Below are 24,759 nucleotides of genomic sequence, written 5' to 3' on the forward strand. Positions count from 1 at the left end.
CCCAGAACCCTGCCAGTGTGTCAGCTGATGGCTCACACCTGCATCTTCTGCAGAGGACCCTCAATGCCACCTGGCCTGAAGTTGCCTGGAGTCACATACTCTCAAGGTCTGCAATCAGGGACTGCTTGGATCAGGGTCACCAAACCCCATTCCCTTGCCTCCAGGCGGGACAAACTCCGTGGGGACCAGACACTCCTGAGCTCCATCCTGCAGGACAGACCTCTCCTGAACCACACCTTCACCTGTCTTCTCCTCCAACCTGTCCTGATTTACCCACCCTCTTCCACACCAGTTTCTTTACAAAAATGTAGCACAAATCCCTCTCTGGCTTTTATGACTAGGGCACTACAGGGAAGAGAAAGTCACCTGTGGCAAGGAAAAGGAAGGTGACAGAGCAGCTGGGACATGTCAGGCCTGGCCTTGACCCCTCCCCACACCGGCCTTGATGGGAAGCTGAGGCTCAGAAAGAACCTGGACCTTGTTCACAATCACCTGAGGCCAAAGCTGGCATCAGGACTCAGCCCAGGGCCAAATCTGTAACCTGTGCTGTTGAAGACAGCAGCAGGGGTTACTGGAAGGGACTGCAAACTATGCACAGGTGTGTTGTCCAAACGGAAAAGTGGCCAGCTCTGCACTGCAGATGCTCAAAGCCATGGCCACTCCAGGCTTGTCACAGAGGGAGCTCCATGACAGATAAGAGCTGGCCTCTGGGACCCTGAAACACAGGGCTCTTGTGAGGCCAGGTCCTCAGGATCCAGGTGAGCTCAACTCAAGGCTAGAGGGACAACACAGGGGCTCACTGGGGAGTCATTTTTGTCATTGCCACAAATGGGAAAACCAAAACCCATGCACCCCTGACTCACTGCCTAAGCAAACGACAGGCAGCAGAGGCTCTGTACTGGAGGATGAGAAAAGAATGCACACAAATAAAGGGAAACTGGATGCAGATGTTTTCCTCAATTAGATTCTCCTGAAAAAGCAATAAACAGGAAAGATCAGTGCTATATGTACATTTTTATGTAACTATTTGGCTTAAGTCATGACATTTCAGAGGGAAATGTGTCATCCTTCGGTGAAGCTAGAGGAAACTATTTTAATTTTCTTGAACATGTTGGAGTTTTTGCAATCAAGCAATTTTAAACCAAAGCTTTACAAAATATGACCATCATGTGAGACCATTACCGAAATCTAAATCAAACGAGCAGGAAGCAATGATTCAATGTCTTTTCAAACGTTCCAAAGTAACTCAAAATAATTATCTCTGCCTAAAAACAATACTACTTCTAGGCTATTTTTGTTATAGTTTCCCTTTATAGAAGGAGGAAAAACATCTTTACTCATTGAGTATTAAAGTTAGGATAAAAGATATTTTATTAAGAAATAAAAATTCTTGTAAGAGAGGGTTTAAAATGTGGAGACTGAAATTTTCAATTGTGTTGCTGGTTACATTCTTAACATTTTGTTTTTGTATAGTAATTTAAAAAATAAACCTTTTTTTTTGAACTTCCTGAAATTACTCTCTTAGATATAGGACAGATTGTGCTGTAATTTTATTTAATTGTGGTTTAATTCTTTCTTTCTTTAAGGGATCCCTCATCCTCTGATTCATAGAGGAATCACAAGGATTGCTTTTAGAAATATAGATCCTGGGGATTCACCAAACACAGTTAGTTCAGAGAAGTGGGTTAGATCCTCAGCATCAGAATTGTTAAAAGATCCAGCAGCAACTTCTGATGTGCATTAAGATTGAGAACTGCTGTCCTAAGGGCTGGGAACCCAAGGCCTCATGCATGCTAGGCAAGCACTCTGCAGCTGACCTATATCCCCAGGGCTTGGAATTTTAAAAAACATACTACAAAGTTGCAGTAAATGCTTTTCAGGTGATATCTGGATATTCCTTGATTCAGAACTGTGATGTAAAAATGAAAATGCAGAAAACTGATCTTTAGGGAATGAATCCTAGTGTTTTAAAGAAATGCACAAATGGTGTTTATGTGGTTAATTCTATGCATGAATTCACAGCATTCTCAAGTTTCATTCACATATATTTTTGATGGGACAGAAAATGTGTGTATTGAGCCCTTAAGAGAACTTTGCCCTCCCCTCATCTCCTTTACTGAGGATGAAGACACTGCTTTTAGGAGGTGGGGAAGGTGGTACCTTGTAGAAAGAACACCCTCCCTGCCCCACGGTGGGCTCTGGGAATTGGGAGACCAGCTTGGAGAGGCTGGGGGCTCCTCTGATTCTCTTATGCAGAATGCCAGGAGAAGCCATTGGTCCTGCATGAACACAATGAGCATCAGGCTCACAGTGCAGCTGATCCCTGCCTTCCGGTCCCTGCACTCCCCTCACTGAAGAGGCCACATGAGCCAGTGGCTTCTCTTGCAGAGGAAGGCCCATGACAGATGGAAACCCCTTCACTTGGGGACATTATTGGGCAAGGCCCCTCTTCAAGGCTCCCAAAGTCCTGTATGCTTCTAGGTTAGTTTCCCTTCCTAGCAAGTTGTGAGTTTGGACAAAGGGAGACATGTTCTCAGACCAGAATACCAATGAGGGCCAGGGCAGGGCACAGTGTCCAGGCTTCACATCCAACTTCGAAGGAAGCCTGGACTGGTGCTCAGGCAAAGCAGCCAAGCATGACCACTGTGTCCTACACCTGCAACCCAATGTCGTGCCTCTGGCAGAGGCAGACAGGTCACACCCAGCCAGGTCCCTGTTGTCATCTCCATTCCACCCCATGCCGGCTGGCACACCTTTCAATGCCCTGTCTTGTTTCATTCCTGCCCCACACCCCTTCCCCACTCCACCCTTGCCACCCTCACCATGGCAGCCACCCACTGCTCTTAGCAGAACATGGCCTTGGCCTGGCATCCAGACTGTGCCCTGCTCTGCTTCTTACCAGGTAGAGACCAGTACTAGGTCTGGTCCAAAGCAGGGAAAGGTGGACAGGACTTGGACATCTGATAATGAAGTCGGAACAATGGCAGGTGCGGGCACAGCACAGAGCAACCTGCCCACTGGATGCAAGAGATGGGGAAAGGAGCATGCTACCTTCACCTAAGGAGGGCAGGCTCAGGCCTATCACAGACTGAGGTCCAGAGGGAGGAGCAGGAAGCAGAGGGATGGGCCAGCAGGGCTCTCCTGCAACAAACACACACCTGAAAGCACCATGGTGCCAAGACAGCAGTGGGCAAGGCCACACTCAACCCAGACCTGCAAGGCCGAGTCATGCGACTGTGACACTGGTCACCCACAGGAGGCTGACTGACAGCTATAGGAGAGTAACAACACTGCATACTTTTACTTCCCAGGAGGGTGTCCTGAGAACAGGGGGCCAAGGGGCCAGCAGCAAGGGCAGAGGCATCAGAAGAAGGTGCGTGGGTTTGTGGCTTGATTCCACACCACAGGTCAGGACACTGGCCCCAGCTTCCTGCTCTCTCCACTGCCAAACTCACTTCTGGTAGAAGAGCTTTGTCTGTGACAACTCACAGTGGCCACAGAGGTCGCCTAAACCCGGTGACCTCAGTTTCCTAAATATTATGTGGGTGGAGAAGGAACTAGAGGGTGTGGATCAAATATAACTCTCAAATACAACTTTCCTGCACCTCCACTTTCTCCATCCGTATGAGTTTCCCCCAAATTCATGTCCACCCAGAATCTGCATGTATTTGGAAATAGGTCTTCATACACAGCATGAAGTTAAAATGAGGCCATATTGCATAAGATGGGTCCTAACTTAACACAACTCATATCTTTATAAGAAGAGGGAGGATTGCACACAGAGACCAGAAAAAGCAGCACATGATGACAGAGGCAGAGATCAGAGGGCGGTGTGCACAGCGACACCAGGGCTGTCAGGTCCCCCCAGAGGCAGGGAGAGGGACACTGAACAGGCGCAACCAACCCACTGATGCCCTGATTTTGGACTTCTCATCTCCAGAGCCACGGGAGAATAAATTCCTGCTCAGTCAGTGCTAATCTACAGCAGATGTAGGAAACCATACACCACCCCAGGACAAGCCTGTAGAACTCCAACTCCCTGCCAGCCACACCCATGGTTTCCTGAGCCCGTGTGGACATCCTACCACATGTCCTCTGCTCTGTCGCCAGAGTGAGCCTCTCACATCCCTGGGCCCAGGGGCCTATGCTTGCTCTGGGAATATGCAGCCCCCTCCCTGGCTGTCCCCTCTCACTCAGACCTCAGTGAGCAGCATCCACTCACAAGCCTGCCCAACCCACCAGCGTGTGCAACACCGTGTCATCAGTTCTCATTACCTCCTGGCTCTGTCCTCAGTGACGCCCTTCACTGCCCTACTAAACTGCAAATTCCAGAGGAGCAGCCTGCACTGGCTTCCTCACCAGTGTCCCTGACACAGCGGAGCATCACGCACAGAGCCTGTTGGTCCTGAAAAAGCACAGGCTGGAGGAGGGAAGCAGGCAGAGATGAGAGGAAGTGAGGAAACACATCTCTGCTCCTCTCTCCTGCACTGAACCCGTGGTGATGGTCTCAAGTACAGGGCATGCAGGGACTGTCACCCTTTGAGAGAGGCCACCCATCTGCCTTTGTCCTAAGACACATGTGAAAGGGGTAAGAGGAGAAATAAAGGGGAGCTAGATGGAAAGTTTGGAAAACCCCAGTTCCACGTTAATGGTTAAATGTCATTTTTAATTATTTAAAAAATGAATTAAATGTCTACAATTTCCAAGCACTACAGCCAATTACTCTCCCATAGGTCACCTCCAGTGAGCTTCACAGCAGTCCTATGGGCAACACAGGAAACTGAGCCCTGTGGGGTTAGGTCACTCTCTGAGGCAAAAGGTCATGGACGGTACCCATCACCAGAGGCACCTGCTTCCAAAACCAGGGATCCCTCCACCTCCCCTGGCTGTGCCCCTACTGTGCCCCCATGCCCGGAACACAGGTAGGTGCGAGCTCTCCTCATGCAGGTGCAGGGAAGCCACCCCTACAGGAGGCGGGCTCTGCTCCAGTTCTTCTATCACCACAGTGACAAAGAACCCAGCAGCTTGGGCTGGAATCTGTGCAGATTCATGAAATACCATGCAGCAGAAAACACTTCAGCGGCATCCACATGCTGTGTATGTAGCAAAGCAGAACAAGGCAGGTTGTATAAATATTTAACAATAAAAAAGAACTGAACTACACCCAAAGAAACATCTGGAGCAATAGATCTAAGGAGGCCATGGTTTCCAGTAGGAAAGTCACTGTGAAGAGCACAAACACCCAGCCTCAGCAGTCGGATTTCACCCTGTGTGGGTCCACCAGGCGCCCTGGCAAGCCAGCCCTAAAGCATTTTCCCGCAACCTAAGTGTTTACTGCACAATTGAGCAATCTCTGAGTGGCCTAAATCAAATAAACACGCTTTTCTTACTGTTAAGATGTTTTATTTCTATTTTAAACAACAGAAATTCAGTAACAGCATTAATAGTTGACTTGAGATAAAAATCTGTATTTTACTTTATTTTTTGCCTCTATGTTACCTAATAAGGCAAGAAATGGACTGCTGGATGTGTTAAGGATTTCAGGTTCTGGCTTTAGTCCAGACAAACTTTGAGTATTCCAAAGAAAATAAGCTATCTGCTTGAAAGTATGGTTTTCATGAAGTTACATTCATGACTGACGTCTGGAAAGAGATCATCTTTTCCGGAGCTGATACTGCAGGGTGGACTGTGAGGTTCACAGGAGCCCCGAGGGGCCGATTATCTGCCTGACATTCCTCCGCCCCAGGAATGAAGGCGCAGCCCGTTTCCACAGGGTCTGTCCTTGCCTTCTTTTGCAAAGTGTTACAAAAAAGGCCCAGCTGCCTGCGGCAGGCTGAGCCTGCATGCTGACAGCGGACAGCCACTTCCCCATACACGTGTCCTGTCCCAGGAGGTGCACCATGATGTCTGTCCTCAGAGGCATCCTGCAGGGCCGGTTTCACTTTGCTCTTCCTAGGTCCTCCCAGGTGATAGTGTGGGTCCCATCCATCCTCCTCTCCTCTTCCACAGTGAGATGCCACCACATGCTGTCCCTGGTAGAGGGCTGGGCCTCATGAGTTGCACTGCGACATTCCCAGGACTGTGGGGCCGCATTCGGCCAGCACTGCGGCTGTGCTCACATCATTCAGTAGCCTCTGCATTCACGTAGGCGTCTCCCTTCCCATGCATGTGGGACAGAGGATGCCCATGGGATGCTGGGCACTGGTCAGCCTGTGCCATTGAGAGCTGGGCAGATACACCAGGGCAGGGAAAGCCTTTGTGCAGAGCCTGTCACCTCGGTCCAGTCCTGGCTTCCGAAGGAGCCCAGACCCCAGCTGCTATAGCCCCTGTTCCCACTATGACTCAATAAATTATTTAGTTCAGCTCTCTCCAAATTAACAATGTGCAAAGTGCAGAGTCTGGGTCAGCAGGCCTGGCATGGGGACCTGCAGTTCAGGGGACCAAGAAGTCACAGGAGACGCAGGTGCTCCTGGCTCACAGAGCACACTTGGTGGCCTGCACCTTCCAAGTACAGATAAATGCTAACACAGAGTCCTACAGTGAGCAGGACATTTCACAGAATCGCATCTCCCTCATCTTTCTGAGGACAGAGGAAGAATGTGAAGCTCAGAGATGAAGGAATGTGATGGTCACCAATAAAGGTGGACTCGGTCCATGTGACAGAACACTAAGTCCCCCGATGCCTTCCCTCAGTCACTGTTATCCAACTTCGATAAGTGCCCCAAGTACAAGTACTGCAGCAGGTGGAATGTAAACTGCTGGGCCCCCACATTTGGAGGGTCCAGGGTGGGGCCAAGAACCTGCATTTCTAGCAAGTTCAGAAGTGATGCCCATGAAGCTGCTCCAGGGGCCACAGTGAGAACCACAGCACTAGGACATAGGGTCTCAGAGCCTTGCTGCCATTCACCATGCACTTGCCCCTCATGCCCTGAACACTGCTCTGATCTGCCCTCTGTGTCCCCACACCTGGCTGGGTGGCTGGGATGGCTTCTGGTACCCCAAGGGACACAGGGCCATGCTGAGCCTTGGGGCTTCTTTATACGTTGATGACCCCAAAGAGGTACACTAACCATGCAATGACTGCAAAGTTCAGCCTCAGCCATGGGGCCTGAAAACCCCTCAGTGATCTCAAGCTCTGTGTCCTTACCTGTAAAAGGGTCAGCAGCTCCCATGCTGGGGACTGAGAGGAGGACTGATGATCAGCAGTTCTCACTACACTGTGTGCATCAGAATCACTCAGAAGCTTTGACGAACACCAGTGCCCAGTCTCTGCCCCAGTCCTGGGCAAGCATACAGTCACCTCTCCCCAGGTGGCCGATATCAATGTGTAGCCAGGGCTGACAGCCACAGCAGATACCAAGTATGTACAAAGGTAAGAGAGTTAATTACAACTATTAACATCGACACTGAATGAGAAAGTAAAAGCACCCAGCAACCGGTATCCCACAAGCCCTCTCTCTCCCAGACATGTGAGGAGAATCCACATGAAGCACCAGGTGTGAGCACTCATGGACTCAGCTCCATGGGTCCTAAAATGCTTTAGGGCCAGCTCACCAGGGCGCCTGAACGCTGTGGCTGGATGTGTGTGCTCTTCACAGCAATAGCGGCTCATAGTGGCGCCCCTGCAGCCTGCTCTCATGACCCGCTATCTATGCCAGGACCATGCTGGTCCAAAGACTGTGATCCAAGGCTGAAAGTATCTCTGGACTTCGACAGAGCTCTCGGGGAGATAGGAAAGCTTAATCACAGCTGAGATTGGGATGTGTGATTCATGCATGGGGCTTTCCAACTAAAGGCCCTGGGGACCAACCTGGCTCAGGCTCTCCCCAAATTATCACGCAGAAGCTGGGCTGGAGTGGTTGGAAAATGGGGGTTCATTCATTCACAACAGGTGGGAGCTCTTAGGAGTGAAGGATACGAGCATTGATCATGAGGTCAGCTGCATCCCACAGACCTTTCCACAGTCATGTGGAACAGGTACTTGTTGAACAGACGAATAAATGGTTAAATGAAGTAGTCATTGGATAAAAAAAAAAAAAAAAAAAAAGAAGGAGCCAGATGTGATGGTGCATGCCTGTAATCTCAGATCTGGAAGGCTAAGGCAGGAGTATTGCAAATTCAAGCCTAGTGTAGGCAACTTAGTGGCTTAGTAAGAACTTGCCTCAAAAAAAAAAAGTCTTGACATGCAGCTCACTGTGAAGGCCTTGGATTAACTCCCAGTATCACCAAAAACATGAAAGCAAAGAAAGAAGGAAAGAAGGGAGAAAGAGGGAGAAAGGGAGAGAGGAGGGAGAAAAAGGAAAAGAAAGAAAAGGAAGGAAGGGAGGGAGGGAGGAATTCAGCTTCTGCTGGCACACTTTCTGCTGTTGAACTGTTCCAACTATTTCAAAGTTATTCTCTAAGCTGAACCAAAATGCAGACCCACTTCTCAGAATACAAGGAGAGCCCAGTGAAAACAAACTGCAGCAGTGCAATGCTGGGAAAATGGCCAAATGGACCTTGTCTTAAGGAGCTCATGATCATCTTCTTCCACTTCCTGACCACACAGTCTGGACAATTCCTTCCTGCTGTGGGGCTGGGGTCACCAACAAGTCGCCTCTGCCTATGTACACCAGGCTCTCGGTTTCCCAGAGCTCAGCCACAGGAAGATACTGAAGATAATCACCTCACTCCACGTGCCTGTGGTTTGTATGCTGCCCTCTGCTGGCTCTCATCCCTACACCTTGTTACATCAGTGGCCCTGTATCATCTGCATCGCCTTGAGTCTCTCGGTGGCCGCCGTGTCCCTTCCCTACTGAGAGGACTAAGGCTCTCAGATATCCACCATCACTCGTTCTGCATCTTCTCCCCCAGCAGCACGTTCATCTAATCTCTGTCAGCCTTCTGCATGGCTGACATCCACTCCACTTTCTGCTCAGAATCCTGTCACCCAGTCCTAGTGTTCCAAGACACCCCCAGTCTCTAGAACATTCCATCCTTCCCTGTCAAGTGCACCTCAAACATGGCTGAGCCTGGCTCTTGGGCTGGCTCTGCATACCTGCCAATCTGCCAGCCTAGTGTCTCTTCTTCTGGGTGACAGCACTGACTTCCTCCTGGAAATCACTTTTCCTAGCTCCTGGGTGCCAGGGTCCTGGGTGCCAGGGTCCTGGGTGGAGAAGCTGGCCTCAACCCTGGATCAGGGTTTCCCTAGATCCCAGTATTGGTCAGGGCAGGACAGGGGTCCAAGCAAAGGGCAGAGAGGCAGCCCTAGGACATCTGCAGGAGCGTCTGCAGGAGGTCATTGTGTTCAGCCTCAGGCCGCACATACAGACAGGGCTGCATTTAAGCACCTTTTGCCTGCCTGGCAGAATGGAAGAGAAGGCACACAGCAGATTCTCATCATCCCAGGGAACTGCGATTTATAAAGTTGCCATGGACACTGAATTAGTAAATACAGAACCACTGCTCCCAGGGGAAACACAGGGTTAAGTCCCTGCCAACTTCTGGTCACCCAGAAGCACCTTGTCTGAGTGCTTCTGTTTAAAGACACCTTATTTCACACACACTGTTGTCTTGCTGACTCCACACTCACAGGCAACAGCACTGTCACTCCTGCCTGAATGAAGCCTGCCTAACATGCACCTGTTTCCTCCATAAAGCACACCATAGCCTAGGACCACTGGACTGCACTTCAGCACAATGCTGGGAGAGGGGCACCTTAAATAGCCAAATCAACACATCCTCTATTTCCCCACCTGAAACCACAAAGGCCAGGAACAGGGACCGGAAGGTCTGAGAGCCTAGCCCAACCACACAGGCCACAAGTCATGCTTGCAGCTCTCTAACAGAGTTTGCATTGCGCCCACCCTTGGGCTGGCTGCTCACAAAGACAAGCCCCACCCATCTTGAACACCCCAAAACCCCCAAGGCCACCAGCAAGGAAACCCTGCTGCAGGAAGCTCTTCTAATCTCCTTCCAGCTCAATGAGCTTTCATGCTGTGTGTCCTGGCAGAGTGACCTAGCACCCTGTGGCCTCCAGGGACCCTGCCCTCTTCCATATTAAGGATCGGAACCAGCTTATCCAGTCCTCTCTTGCTGCTCTCAAGAGGAGGCCAACCAGAGGGGGCAAACTGACCTCGGGTCTCCTCTGTCATCTTGGAGAACTGCCCCTCTTTGCACCAGCTCTGGCTGCTGTGGCCACTGCCCATCACCTCTTCCAAAGGCATTTATGGTCAGTGTGCCTCACTGCCCTGTGAACTTTGCCAGACACACTAAGACTTCACACACAGAAACATCCACCTACCCTGACCCACCCCTGACAACCACTTCCCCTGCCACGTGGCTCATCAGGGCTTTCAGGAAGCCACATCCTGCAGCTGTCCTTCTGGAGAAAGATAGCTCTCTCTTTCCAGAGGAGGTGTTTTCAGCTGTCAACAACACTTTCTGGGTGACTTGCTTTCCCTTCTCTCTCCTTCCCCAATACCTAACTCTGCCATGTGCATTCTTTAGGACTTCTATGTGGAGTTCTTTAACTAGCCCCAAGACTGGGCGGCAGGACAAGTCTTTCTGGGTTTGTGTTAGCATTGGTGTTTTATGAAAACATGGGGCTCACTGCCAGACGTGTCACCCCATGAGGAAACAGTAAGGCAGACCCTGTCCTCACATCCTAATCTTCTGTCCTCTTCCTCCTGCTGTGCATCACTGATCATCAGCACTGAGGAAACTGCTATTATCCTTCAGAAACAGCTGCACTTGTGCCACCTTTGTCACCTCTGACTCAGTCCTATCCTAAGTGTTATGGGTGGAATTGTGAACTCCCGAAATCACATGTTGAAGTCCTAACCTCTAGAACTTCAGAATGTAACTGTCTTTGGAGGAAGGCCCTGAGAGAGATAATTAAGGTAAAATGAGGTCAGAGTGGCCCTGATCCAGTGTGACTGGTGTCCCTGTAAGAGGAAGAGACACCAGGGATGTGCACAGAGAAGAAAGACCATGTGAGGGCTCAAAGAAAATGTGGCCACCTGGAAACAGAAGAGGGAGTTCTCAGGAGACTCCTGCCCTGCCAGCACTACGGTCACCAGCACGATGAACTGAACTTCTGATTTCAAATTCTTACTTTGAAATCCTAACCCCTAAGTTATTGGTAGTAGAAGGTAGGTTTGGGGGAGGTGATTAAGTCAAGTCATGAGAGTGGTGCCCTCATGACTGTAATTAGTACCCTTATAAAAGGGGCCCCAGATGGCACTATGGTCTAGATCTAAAATGCCCCCCAAAGTCTCATGTGTGTGGAAGGTGCTTGGATCCATGGACAGAATCCACAGCTGAATGTGCTGATGGGAGGTGGGGTCTGGCCAGAAGAGGCAGATGATCTGGAAGGGTTTATTTCCTTCCCTAGCTCCGCAATTCTCCTGCTTCCTGTCCACCATGATGTGGGCAGCATTCCTCTACCCAACCCTGACACCATGCCCTTCCTGCTTTGCAGCCAGCCAACCACGGACTTCAAGTGTGAGCCAAAATAAGCTTCTCCTTCTTTCAGTTGTGAGTGTTGAGAATTCTGCATTAGCAGCAAGAAAGTGACCAAGACAGTGACAAAGCCCTTCTACCCTGTAAGGACAAAACAAGAAGTGCCACCTGTGAACCAAATCATGGGCCCTTACCAGACACTAAATTTACTAGTGGCTTCATCACAGACTTCCTAATTTCTAGAACTGTGAAAAAATAAATTTTTGTCACTTAAAAGCTACCCAGTTAATAGTATTTTGTTATAGCAGCATAAATAGACTAAGCCATTATTGGACTTCCTATGTCAAGAACTATGAGAAAATAAATTTCTGTTGTTTAAGTGACTCAGGCTGTGGTATTTGATTCATCAACATAAGCAGAATACAATGAGGGAAACACAGACTCACTCCGCAAAGCTTCTGCTGGAGGCCTACTGTGTACAGAGTATGCAGACAGACACTGTGGGCAGATGCAAAGTAGGAACCCAACACCCCCAGTGTGGTCAGGGAAAACAGCATGGCCCAAATCCACCATCAGAAGGCAAAACACACATGTCATGATACAACAAATCTATAACTCATTATGAAAATGTAAATTTGTTTGATTAATATACGGTGGTACCTTGGTTCTCAAACTTAATTCTTTTCACAATTCTGGTTGCAAATGGAACTGGATGAGAACCAAATCAAATTCAAAGGTTAGGTTTAATTCTGACCTTATAGGAAAATTTGATTCGGTTCTTGTCCAACTTGGTTTGTGATAAGAATCGTGGAAAGAATTAAGTTTGTGAATCAAGGTACCACTGTATTAGGGAACAATCTGAGGATAATGGGAATTTTGTGTTTATCTGTGAGGACTACTAGATGAACACAGAACTGTACGCAGCGCAACCAAACCATATAGGAATACACAAAACACACATACCAGGGACATCTATCAACAAATAACCACACACTTTCTGCACCAGCTTCATGAGTATGTGGATCTGACTAATGTAGCAATGAGGACTCCTAGTGACAAGGTGCAGTAATTGCAGGTAAAATACAGAAAAGGGATGCTTTAAAAACAGATTTTTTTTAAAAAAGTACAGGGTGAATGAAGCTATTAATGAGCTGAGTAAAATACACTCTCTCACCTTTAGAGAGCTTTTTATGTCTCCATGTTTCCAGCATGTTTACTGGGAGAATTTTTTCTGCAGTTGGACAGTACTATAGAAGTGCCACACCAACCTGTCATCGAGTTTTCTGAGGTGCACAGCTGCTCTCTCAGCTTCTCCACATCATCAGGATGCACCTGCTCATATAGGGTGCTCCCAAACCACTCTGACTGGGGCTGGTTCAGAACAGGTGTTACTGAGTCAGACACGTAGATCACTCGCCCTGTCTCAGCTGCCACAACGAACAGAAAACCATCAGCGGCTTCCAGAATGAGATGCTTCAGCTCCTGGGAAGGGAAAACTGTGATCAGCTCAACACTCCAGAAGATACAAATCAATTACATTTTCTTATTAGCAACCTCTAGCTTCTTTTATTCCAATATTTGTTCTACTGCACAAATAATACAGGAAAATAGTACAATTTTACTGAGAAATAAGCTAGAAAAATGCACCATTCCTAAGACACAGCCCTCTCCTAGGGAGACATTTCCCCAGTGTTGCATGGGTGGGGGGGTGGGGGTTGGTGACCACCATAGCGGGCAGGGTCCCACAGGTATGAGTGTTGTCCCTGCATATTGAAAGTGCAACCATAACACTGCTGCAGGGGGGCCCAGCACTCAGCAATTGGCACAGAAAATGCTTATAGAAGGAAGGAAAATGGACCAGTAAAGGAGAAAGGAGAGACCGGATGTCTCACCATATGCCTGCCACAATGACAGTACACTCTCCGTAACCCCCTCCTCCTGCAGATCTAAGCTGAGCACTGGCTCTGGATACAAGAGGATCCCCTCATGTCTACACCTGATGTAAGAGGACCCTCAGTGTCCCAGGTGGATATGAAAGAGGCCCTGATGTTTACACCAGACACCAGAGTAGTCCTTTTGTCTACCTGCCTGTGCAGCTTCCAGAGACAAAGGCTCCTGCTGCAGTCACCAAGCTGGAGCTTCTGGCCCTGCCCTAAGCCCTCAGCCACAGCAGGTCCAAGAAGCACATGAGAAGATGCCAACCTGCTGGGAGCAGGACCGCAGGACCACGGGAGCTTTGTGAATGTCTCTAAGTGCTGGGCCAGGGAAGAATGAAAACCTCCTCAGCCTGAGAAACTCGGGAGGAAGCAGACTACACAAGCATTTTTCCAGGAAAAGTTTATTTTGCCCACTTCCCATCCTTTGCACTTCTGTTGTGTCTCCTAGACACTTAGTCAGAGGACTGGGTCGGCAATTTTATTTTGGATATAAGGAAGATCTTCCCAACAGGAAGAGCCGGTTTTAAAGGTGGATGGGCTGTCTGGGTAAGCAGAGAGCTCTGTCACAGGGAGGGCTGAATGGCTTCACTGATGAATTGATGTTGGCATCCAGTTTGCAAGGATCAGGAAAGGCCTATGGATAGGCCCACCCTCGCCTTCACTTGTCATTTTTCTGAGTTCATCTCAAATCCAAGGTTCTGTGTTTTAGGCCAGAACCTTCCCAGCCTCCCTCCTCAGTTAACAGAAATAGGGGCTAAGAGCAAGGGCTAGGAGTAAAAGAAGGCTCATCCTGCCTCTTCCATACTTTAACATCTGCAGCTTCTGCTATTTGCAGTTTTATTGTCAGTGAGACATGGGGAGATTAAATAAGCTCCTGTAGTGAAGGATTTAGCAAGGGCCTATGCACAGTATGTACTCCATAAACAGTCTGTTATCATCATCTAGTTGAGCAAGAGAGAAACACAGGTAGGACTCAAGTGGCTTCCACTCCACTGTGGTCATGCCACTGTAGGTGGTCAGAGAGAGTCATTTCAAATATTGTCCCTGCAAAAGTTTTGTAAGAAATAAATGTAGAGAAAAAGCTTTCTACTGCCCTACTGGTTAGCAATGCTCAGTACATTTCTGTCTGGTTCCTCTCCAAGCCCTGTGTGACGCAGTTGACCCGTGTTGCTTCCTCACTACATCCACAGAGCCTGGGAGCCACCATGGAATTCATTTGTATGGAGGTGGAAATGAGGCTTGAAGCCCCTGCCCTGCACCACCATGCTCCATGTCCCCCAAGGGCCAATGTGGCCACTGCCACACCATCTGGACAGCTATGGATGAGGGGTCACAGGGCCTCGGGGGATTCCGTAGGGATGAAGCAGATGAAGCACTTACTAACTGCCTAACAGAACAGACAGTCACAAATGCTGGTTCTCTTCTATGGTCTTTGTGTACACCTACTCCCACGATGTGAACGCATTCTCAGTGCCACAGAATACGTTATTTGTTGAATGTTTTCATTCCTCCCTCTGAGGCTCTGTGCAACACTGTCCCTTGTAAAATCCACCTCCCTGTCTCTGCACATTTTGTGGCTCCTCCCCAGAATGCTCATGCTGTCTCCATCCTGAGCATCAGTCTGCAATGGCATCAGGGCCCTTCTGCTCTGCTCCACTCTGGCCCCTTGCTCTTGGCTTGTTAAGCGCCCCATTCCTCAGATTCTATACTCTTCAAGCTCTCATATTTCCTAACTACACTTCCTGACAACTATATTATTCTGCCTTTACCCCTGCACTGTACACAGTCTTTTCAAATCTGTCATTTCATTTATCATGCAGAAGCTTTCGGAGCTCGAAAGCTTCACATTCATTGCACAGATAAGGAAGGGAAGCTTAGATATTTGGTTGACTTGCCCTGTGGCCACCACTTCCTGGAAGAATACGGACTTCTGGCTCATGTGACTCCACTGACAGAATACTATCTTGCTACTTCATGTGTCTCTTCCCTAGAGCCAAAGACCAGCACAGGTGTTAACTATATGGCTTTGGGCTCCAACCTCCATCTCCTTGAATCAACTCCTGGCTCCTTCAGAAACAGCTGATTCACCTTTGGCAATTTGTTGATTCTTTCCAAGCCTCAACTTTCTCATCTATAAAACAGGGATGAATAACACTGGCTTCTCCACCGGCCTAGGATGAGGAGGAAATAAAATGATGTACAAAAAGATCTGACCCTAAACAGGCACTGCAGGTCCCTTGTACTGCTAGCTGTGACAATCCTGCTACCTCACTGTTACCACTGTAATTGTGAGACCGTGGGGGGGGGTGGTCACCATCACTGCCATCCTGGCACATAGGGCTCTGTTCCCACTGACTTCTTCCATGTCACCTTCTAAGCTTGTTATTCCAATGCACAGCACATATTTTCTGGGACATCTCACGGAGGTACATGGGAACTATATTAAACAGAAGATGAAAAGACCAGAGGCTCCTGAAAAGCACTTCTTGCTGAAAAGCGGAAGCAAGGTTTCTTGGCTTCCTCCTTTCCCCAGCCTTGAACCCCACCTCCCCACGTTACAGCATACTGAAGCTGTGACTCTACCCTCTTCCCAGGAGTATGCTACAGACGAGTGCTGAGCAGGCACCTGCTCGGTGAGGAAGGAAGGCTTGTAGGCCCCGTCTGTGGATTTGTTCCCCGTGCCCCTCATGGACTTCATGTGCGAGACAGCCATGCGCAGGATGGTGAGCTTGTCTGGCTTCCGGGCCAGCGCACTGCAGGTGGGGACCATGTCGGAGAGCTCCGTGATGTACTGGGTCATTTTGTTCCGCCTGCGCCGCTCGATCTCGCTGTGATTCTCTCTTCCCAGGAAGCAGGAGACCAGGAGGGGTAAAAAGAGAAGTATCAGACGAGGGGTTACTGTCCAATAGAGTCAAATGGCATGTTGTTAACATCAAATGACTGAGCACCAGGCACTAACTCCACCTGGCTGAGTTCTCTGGACACATGCAGCCAGGGAGCACTCTGACGACTCTGTGCCAGGAGCTCCACAGGCTCCACGGTCTCCACCTCCACACACAGACTACTGAAGGCTCCTAGTGCTCCTATGTCTCTATCCACTGTGTATGGACATAAAGCATGAAGACACTATACCAGGTCCCCCAGTGTGTCTCCCAGGTGGACTCATAAATCTATACATGGAGGGACACAGGCACACGTGTGCACGTGCACACACACACACACATGCTCAGAAGAGGGAATGAATAAGAGAGAGGATACAGTCATTGACTTTTGGTGTGGTTCATGTACCTTATGGTAAGCAACACTGTAAGATGCTCCTGGCTTATAATTTTTAAAATTTAGGATGGCGTAAAAAAGATGAGTTCAGTAAAAACTGCACTTCAGTGTATATTAACCCATGTAACCATTCTGTTCTCACTTCAGCTAGGTGTTCAATAAATGACATGAGACTCTCAATGCTGGACTCCGAAATATGCATTGTCTTAGGTGACTTTACTCACTATAGGCTAATGTAAGTTTTCTGAGCCCATAAGGCAGGCTGAGCTGCACTGTGGTGTTCAGCGGACTAGGAGAATGCAATGTATTTTCGACTTAGGCTTTCAATTTCTGATGGGCTTGGCAGGATGTAACCCTATCATAAGTCGAGCAGCATTTGTATACCTTGCTATTCTTTGTGTCACTAAGTAGACCTGTAGTGCCACAAGTTTACTTTGTACAAAATTGTGAACGAGCTTTTGTTCTACCCAACACATTTTCTGCAGCACAGTAACAGAACAGTTGCACTTCTGGCTTTAAACAACAAATGCCCAGTTTTATAAAAAGGACTGATGGAATTACTGAATTCAATCTCTGTGATGTGTTCAGGTGAAAAACTAACAGAAAGGCTGGTAGAATGTTTCCATCTGGGTATTATTACCTTTAGGCTTGAAAGAGAAGAAGGGCCAACCGCATTCAACAACACTAAGACAAAGCTGAGACTTGGCATAAAAGAATTGTCTAAAAATACATCCCACATCTCCTGTAGGACTTAAGGTTTCTCTGGTGCTTAAAGAAGAACAGTGACACAAACAGCAAGAAAGGAGCAACCGCAGGCAGGGCTACCTCCGACGTTGCATGTATTAAGCAGCTAAACACCCAGCCACCCAGCCTGGGGACAGGCGTGCCCACAGGGCCAGACAGCATGTGAGTTGCAGGTGCCCAAGCCCTCTGCATATGCAAGCCAGGGAAGGCAGCTATGTGCTCCTTGCAATGAAGAGCCCCAAGCCAGGTCCCAGGAGGGGAGGAAACAGCAGAAGAGACAAGGAACGCCCTGCCCTGTCCTCTAGCACAGGGGTTTTGTTAGGAAGGTGAAGCACACCCTGCATATGGGATCTATGGGGAGAATATAGTTAAAAGCTCTGAAAAGTACGGGGAAAGTGAAACCACTAGAGAACCGAGTGGAGGAGACAGAGGCCCAGGGCTGCGGGCTGGGAGAGATGCACGGATAGCAATGAGAACCTGGAACCTGAAGGTAGAGTGCACGTTCAGGAAGGGGATCCAGAAGATCAAGCAAGCCTGGGTGTGGAAGAGGCACTGAGGACTTCTAAGAGCAGGTCCTGCGGAAGGGGAAGCCCTGGGCCCGAGACTGCAGGGAGGATGCAGGCGGCACTGGCTGCTGGGGCCTTGGTGCTCTGCGTCCTGTGGCTGACTCCTGGGAGAAAGTGGAGTGGGTGACTCTTGGGGGAAGAAAGAGACAAAGGCTGAGGCTGGTGCTCCCTTCCTGCCCTGACACCACCCACCCCAGCTGACTCTCTGGAAGGGTGGAAAGGGACCTGCCCAAGCATCTCAAACTCTTATTCCACAAAGCCAAGACCTGGGCAAGGAAGGCAAGCACCCTCCTGAGAAATGGCCCCAGAGCACCGGGACAGGGCTGGTTTCTGGGGAGGGAAAGTGAAGACAGCAGGAATGTGGTGATGGGATTCCTAGCACTCTCTGGCATGCAAGAATGCTGCCCTGAACAGACTCAGGAATGAGGTCCTTGCTCCACAATTCCAAGCCCATAAATGAGGGGCGCTGCCAATTCCTGCGCCTGCACCCATCCTAGGGGCTGTCTCATGAGGCCTACAGTGGGGCCACAGCGGGGCGGGGGGTGTCTCACACCCTGCTGCTCCCTCTTCTGGGAGCAGCCCCAGCAGGAACAGTCAGACAAGAGCCCCAGGCCACCCTGAGTCCTGACTCACAGGCGTCCTCTCCTCTCCTAAGCTCACAGCTGTTCACCCCACCTGGAGTCCACATCCAACTCCTAGCCTGACTTCAATATCTCCCTACCAAGCCCCACACACTGCCACTGCACGTTTCCAACACAAGCCACACTCAGTGCCTCCCTGTGCGCAACACAACATTCACTCTGGCTTCTCCTCACACAGCACAGGTGAGCTGCTTCTCTGCCTCAAACTTCTGCCTGTGTGCTGAAATAGCAGAAATCTCCAGATTCTTCTCCCCTCCGCCCCCTGAAGGCTGTGGCGGTTACTGGGGCGAACCTCCTCTTACCTCCTCTCCTCTCAGGTCCTTCCAGTGCAAGCCTGGCATTGCAGCCAAACTGATAGTTCTCAAAAGGCAGATCTGACCTTCCCTTAAATTCCTTCAATGGTGACCCCAAGCTTACAATTCCCAACCTCTCAGCCAGTTTCCATGGCAACCGCTCCAGCAAGGGACCAGAGGGACACTTCCTCCTAATACTATTTTCCAGTAAAGCTGGTGTTGGATCCCTTGGATCAGTTGGCTTCATAAACATGTCAGGGGGAAAAGTCTTTGTGAGATCCTTAAACAGATTTGAAGGAATTTACCACAGTGGTTGAGAAACCTGATGTGCAGGATAAAGTGCATGAAGAAGACAAGACCAGGGCAACTGATTTACATGCTGACGTACTTACAACCTGATCGTATTAATTGGCTTATCCAGGAAATGCTCTGACTGTTTTCTATTTTTATAAAATAAGACTGAGTTACCAGAAGAATGTCAAAAGACCTAAAAGCTGCCAGTTGCCTGGCAACAAGGCTTGATCCTCAGTGGCATACATTTATGTATGTGTGGTTTCATTCTGCAGCCTCTATAAAGGCAGAGGGGAAGGAAATGCCTTCCGAAAACAGAAAAGCAAATCTCTGGGACCATGCTTGCTGGGCCAAGGTCACCTCCTCCTCATAGGAGGGGACGATTTGAGGGACGGGCCTGTGGACCTGGTGTCTGTGAGCTGCATGAGCTCCACACACAAGTTAGGAGCTGAGCAGTATCCATAAAGAAATGAGCCCCTGCACACTTGGGAGCAGGACTGGGGGACTTAGCAACAAGGACAGTGGGAGAACACGGGCAGAGCTGCCAGTGTCGAGGACTCTTCTCTGGGTCGAGGACCCAGTGCTCCAACCCTGAAGACAGCTGTTGAAAGCAAGGCACAGCAACTTGGGGTTCCTTTCCAACTCTACTTAAAGCGGCAAGCCCAGGCCCACCTGATTAAATCTTGACACAGAACAGGATCTGGTGCTGACACCACCCCTGTGTGATGTACTGTGCCCCGGACGGTGAGGGCAGGCAGGAAGCTATGAGAGAGTGGGGAGCCCTGCCCAAGCACATCAAGGAGCCCAGGGATCCTGAAATGAGAGCCCCAGTGGCCTGGGCAAGAGCAGCTGTGCATGAAGCATCTCCCATCACCTCCCTCTGCCATGTCCTGCTGAAGACAAGTCTCCTCCAAAACACAGTGAGGAGTCTGAAGAGGCCCAGAGCCTCCCCGGAGGGCCAGGCCCAGCACCATTCCCATGGGGACACACATCCTATGCGTCCCTACTCTTGCCAAAGGCTTTCCCAGCTGTCACTGCCTCTGACACCACAATCACCTGTGAGGAAGGATCTCCTCCACTCATGGCACAGGAGCCTGGACCAGAGAGGCCCAGCCCTGCCCTTGCCTACTGTAGCTCTCCCCAGAGCTCTCAGCTGCAGCGCACTCCCTGGTCCCATATGCAGAGCTGGAACACCAGGAGAGACTGGGGGCAGAGATATTTAGGCTGCAGAGGGGGAAGTTCTTGGCAGTCCAAAGATATAGCTTAGGGCCGGAGATTTAGCTCAGTGGTTTCACTGCCTGCTGCGCACGTGCAAGGACCTGATTCTGATCCCCAGTACCAAAAAAAAATAAAACAAAAAACAAAAAAACAAAGATACAGCTTAGGACTTCTAATGACTTTGAAAATAATCTCTTCCCTTTTCTGCAAAACCTCTGGTATTATTCAGGAAATAGCAGTTCATATCAAAATTAATCTCTCAGCAGTAAAAGAAGAGTAGCTGAACATGACCCATTCCAGTGTGTCCAAGCCCCAACCCCAACCCTAACCCACTGAAGCAATCTGTAGCACACTTGGGCTACATTGTATCAAGTTCCACCCAAGTGGTCCACAACCCTTGCCTGGCTCATAGGAACCACACACATCCTTACGACTGTGGAGGCAGGGAGAGGGCTGCAAAAGACTACAGGGTCCTTCACATCATTACTGTGAAGATAAGGTCAAACAGCAAGTGGTAATCCTTGCTGATCTCTGCTCATCCACCCTCCATCACAAGTGCTTTAAGCATTTTCCCACCTAGAAACAAAAGTAGCAACTCTCTAAGCTGAGATGTGTACACTAAGAATTGCAGGAACTGATAACCTTCCTTTCTGCTGGGAGAGATCTATGCAGGCAGACACTCCTATCTTGCATATTTTTCCTTATCAACAGGGTTTTGACTATTATACCTACTGACAAGGCAGGGTGGTAAATGGAGGTGGAAAGGTTAAAACTCAAACATCATCACAACCTAAAAAGCCAGGGGAAAAAACCCACAAGCTTAAATACTAGACTGAACCAAAAGGGAAGTATCAAAGCGGGAGATGGAAGAATAAAAGATGCCTTCCGTGGAAACATTCCTGTGGTGAATACCTTTGCTTTCCGATGTCTTTAGAGGCCCGCAGACCAAACCCTACAAAACACGAGGAATAATCTTGGACAGGTACAACTGGGTGCCCCAACCTTGCCAGGGATAGGCGGGTAGAGGTCACCTGCAGCAGTCTCACGGGCCTAAAGGAGGTAGGAAGCCACCAAGGGCTGGGGACTGGGGCTTTCAGGGGGCCCCTGACCCTGGAGCAGAATCACAGTGATGGCACAGGAATGCCTTGGAGGACCTTTTGGGTCTTTTGAGAAAGAGAACAGTAAGAGTCTGAATGCAGCAAAAATCAAGCTGGTAACACACTGACCAGAATTAAAGTTTGGGAGTGATTTCTTGGTTGTTCCTAACATGTAAGCCGAGCATTAAAAGACATCTGTGTCAATTATGCTTCTTTGACTTTGACTCTTGGCAATGGCCCTGGGATGTCAGCTGACCCTAGCTGCAGGCACATTAAGACACCCTGAGGCTCCCGGGAACACATATCAGCCCCAGAGAGCCTAATATAGGAATATGGACCTGCCCCACTTAGTGCATCGAGACGGCTGGGCCCCTCCAGACTGTGGGCCTGCAGGAAGCACGGGCGGGATAAGCGTCCACTGCCATGGAGCCCCATGGCCAGTAGCATCATGGCCAGCAGGGAACTTCCTGCCTGGAGCATCCCCTGTCTGGAGTGTGCACAGAGTGTTCCCGGGTATGCAGAGTTTACTTCTGTCTGCTCTGAAGACCAGGAACTTGATAAGGGAATCCCAAGAGGCTGGAGTGAGAGTGCCTAGCACTCCCAAGGTGGCTGATTCCTCAGGCCCAGCTGGAGGGAAGGCCTCTACTTGTCTACTCTTCTGCCCCGGGAGGCTCGCTCCATGGATCCCTACCACCATCAGGCTCCTTGTCTTGGCCATCAGCAACCCCGCAACCTGGGCAAAAGGTGCTCCCACTTCACCCTGTCTCCTCATCACCTCTTCTCCTAGGACCTTGCTGCTCCTCCAGACCTCAGCCAGCCTCACCCGTGCTGCCACCTCTGTCCCATCACAACATCCTGCTCCTCCTGCCCTCTCAGACTCCTGCTAAGTCAGAGCTCTTCCTTGACTGCATTCCCCTTCCAGTCTCTGGTCCTCTCCCTTCATCCCACAAGCTCAGCTTTCTCCTCCCAGTTCTCTCGGCAGCCGGACCTCCAGCTTGGTCCCTTCAGGAACCTCCCATGAATGCCTTAACCACACGACCTCACTGTTCACTGCACCCGCTCCGTCCCAAACCAGGGGACAGTGGAAAGTCTGATCCTGTATCCAGCCAGCCAGGCGGCACTGGGGACGGACATGATGGTGCCAATCACATTTGTGGCCCATAATTTCAAATGGACCCTAAAGACTTTACTTCTGTAGGCGTCCTTTGAATCGATCCAGGGCACCCCAGATTTCCCCTCTCACGCACACTATTAAATGTTTGACCATATTCCACATATGGTTCCAATTCCTACTTAACCAAGAAAATAAAAACCATCAGAGTTTCTGTCTCCACTTCCAGCTCACCTACCATCTTCACACTGACCTGCATCTGTGTTTCCTTCCTCTACCTCAGATCACAAGCGGTCCTCTTGGGAGCCTGGAGCCACCCCTGCCTCCCTCAACTCTCTGGACTTGTCTCTCCCAGCCATTCCTGAATTTTCCAAACCTTTGGCTCTGCTCACCCTCTCCTCCTCGCATAGATGAGCTCAAGGCTTCCCACACCTGGAAAGTTCTCCTCCCTGAGTACACATGCCCTCTTCCTGTCTCACCCACATGCAGTGTGTGGTGCCGTCCCCTCATCTGCCAATCAGTCCTCAGTGCACTGCAATCAGTTCTGTCCCTGAAGGCCCTGTGACTCCCAGGGTGGTTAAATGTCTAACGCTGACAAAGTCTTGTCCCTGAAGGTCCTAGCCCCAAAGCAGCATGAACATGCAAGCCCAGCCATTGGGATTCGGGGAAGCAGGCTAAGTGTGTCTTGGCCTGAAAGGTGGAATCCCGGAGTGCCCATGTGTCTGCATGCAGGTGTGTATGTCTGTGTGTGTGCATGCATGCATGTCTATGTGTCCATATATGTGTGTGCACGCATGTGTGTCTGTGCGCACAGAAGTATGTCTGTGCCTGTGCACACATGAGATGAGGCGGCAGCAGGCAGCTTCATATCTACTGCTTTGTTCTATGGGGCCTGCCATGATGGGCCAGCTGCAATCGGGAGGAACCACACCATTTGGGTGATGACTTAGCTTCTATTTGACAACCATATTTCCCAACTCAGATGAGACATGAGGTATGATGACAAATAGAGAACACTTAAATCTGGGACCATCCTCAAGGAAAGCTGGGAAAGCTGACCAAGCACACATCAGGACACAGGAATCATGACACGGCACACTGCCCAGGTCAGAGCCAACAGCAGATGTGAGTTCTGGCTTCCATCAGTCTCCATCTCTTCCAGGGCCTCACCTGAGGGGGAACCTCTGACAGACAGTGAGCGGAGGACAGCAAACAGGACTGGCCAGGTGTGCCTCCCTTGGGGACATGCATGGGGACAGTGTGCAGCCTCAGCCTCCTCCCCTGGACAAGGCCACAGCCACAGGCAAAGCCGAGGAAGCACTGGCAGCCTCTCCCATCAGCTGTGGGGCCACTGTTATGGAGGAAGGTGGTCTTGGGGACCTAGGGGCTCAACCCATAGGAGCTGGGGCTGGAAGCGAGTCCCAACTTCCTCCTGTGTTTAACGTGAAGGGAAACGATGTGGTTCAGAGGAGCTGTGTAAGACGTGACTCCCCCACAGGCTCACAGATCAGGAGTGACACAGCGTTTCTATTTCTTAGTGCTTGAGCACCGGACAAGGAGCTCTTTGTCCCTCTGGTTAGTTATTTCATCACTGACACAGATATTCAACGTCAAGCAAATGTCACTCTTCATCTCTCTTCCTCTTTATGTCCTGAGATTCTGGGATCATCATTTCCTGAGGTTGACAGGCTGAGAACTGTCATCTCAAGGGTGATTTTTGACACAGAGGAACCGAAGCCATTGTTTCTTTATAAAGGGAGGCTGTGTACGGCAAGAGCCAGCCAGGGTGGGGAGACTGGGCCCTCATTTCCAAGGCTAACTCCTCTCTGGGAACACAGCACTCTCTGCCTCTAAGACACATCCTCAGAAACCGGGGATGCCCAGGCCAGGTCCTGTCTGCACCAAGGGAGAACAGTACGTGCTTTTGTTGCTGAACCCCACGTCTTGTTTTGATTAGAAACCCCAAGGCTGTTAGTGATTGAAATGAGGCCCATCTCCTCTCTCCTGTTTCACCCAAAGTGAGGCTGGAAAATGGATGGACACATTCCTGGGGGAAACATTTATGGAATGACAAGAAGTTCACTATGGAATCCCTGAAGAATAATAAGGGTCAGCCTTCTTGGACTTGTGAGGAAAAGTGTTT

General features: G+C 49.8%; 1 protein-coding gene across 13 annotated transcripts in view; it reads right to left on the reverse strand.

Moving 5' to 3' along the window:
- The window catches only part of Arnt2 (aryl hydrocarbon receptor nuclear translocator 2), a 153,139-nt gene that overhangs the window by 72,879 nt on the left and 55,501 nt on the right, over positions 1 to 24,759 (reverse strand). For all 13 annotated transcript variants that reach the window (XM_087188469.1, XM_087188464.1, XM_087188468.1 and 10 more), the window contains 2 exons: positions 16,006 to 16,219; positions 12,711 to 12,924 (listed from right to left, as the gene is read on the reverse strand). In XM_087188469.1, the coding sequence (XP_087044595.1) occupies positions 12,711 to 12,924; positions 16,006 to 16,219 (428 nt within the window). The remainder of the gene's footprint in view (positions 1 to 12,710; positions 12,925 to 16,005; positions 16,220 to 24,759) is intronic.

Source organism: Heterocephalus glaber, unplaced genomic scaffold (genome assembly GCF_053883595.1).
Source record: "Heterocephalus glaber isolate CG9 unplaced genomic scaffold, H.glaber_assembly_v1.0 deba00001531, whole genome shotgun sequence".
Taxonomy (NCBI): domain Eukaryota; kingdom Metazoa; phylum Chordata; class Mammalia; order Rodentia; family Bathyergidae; genus Heterocephalus; species Heterocephalus glaber.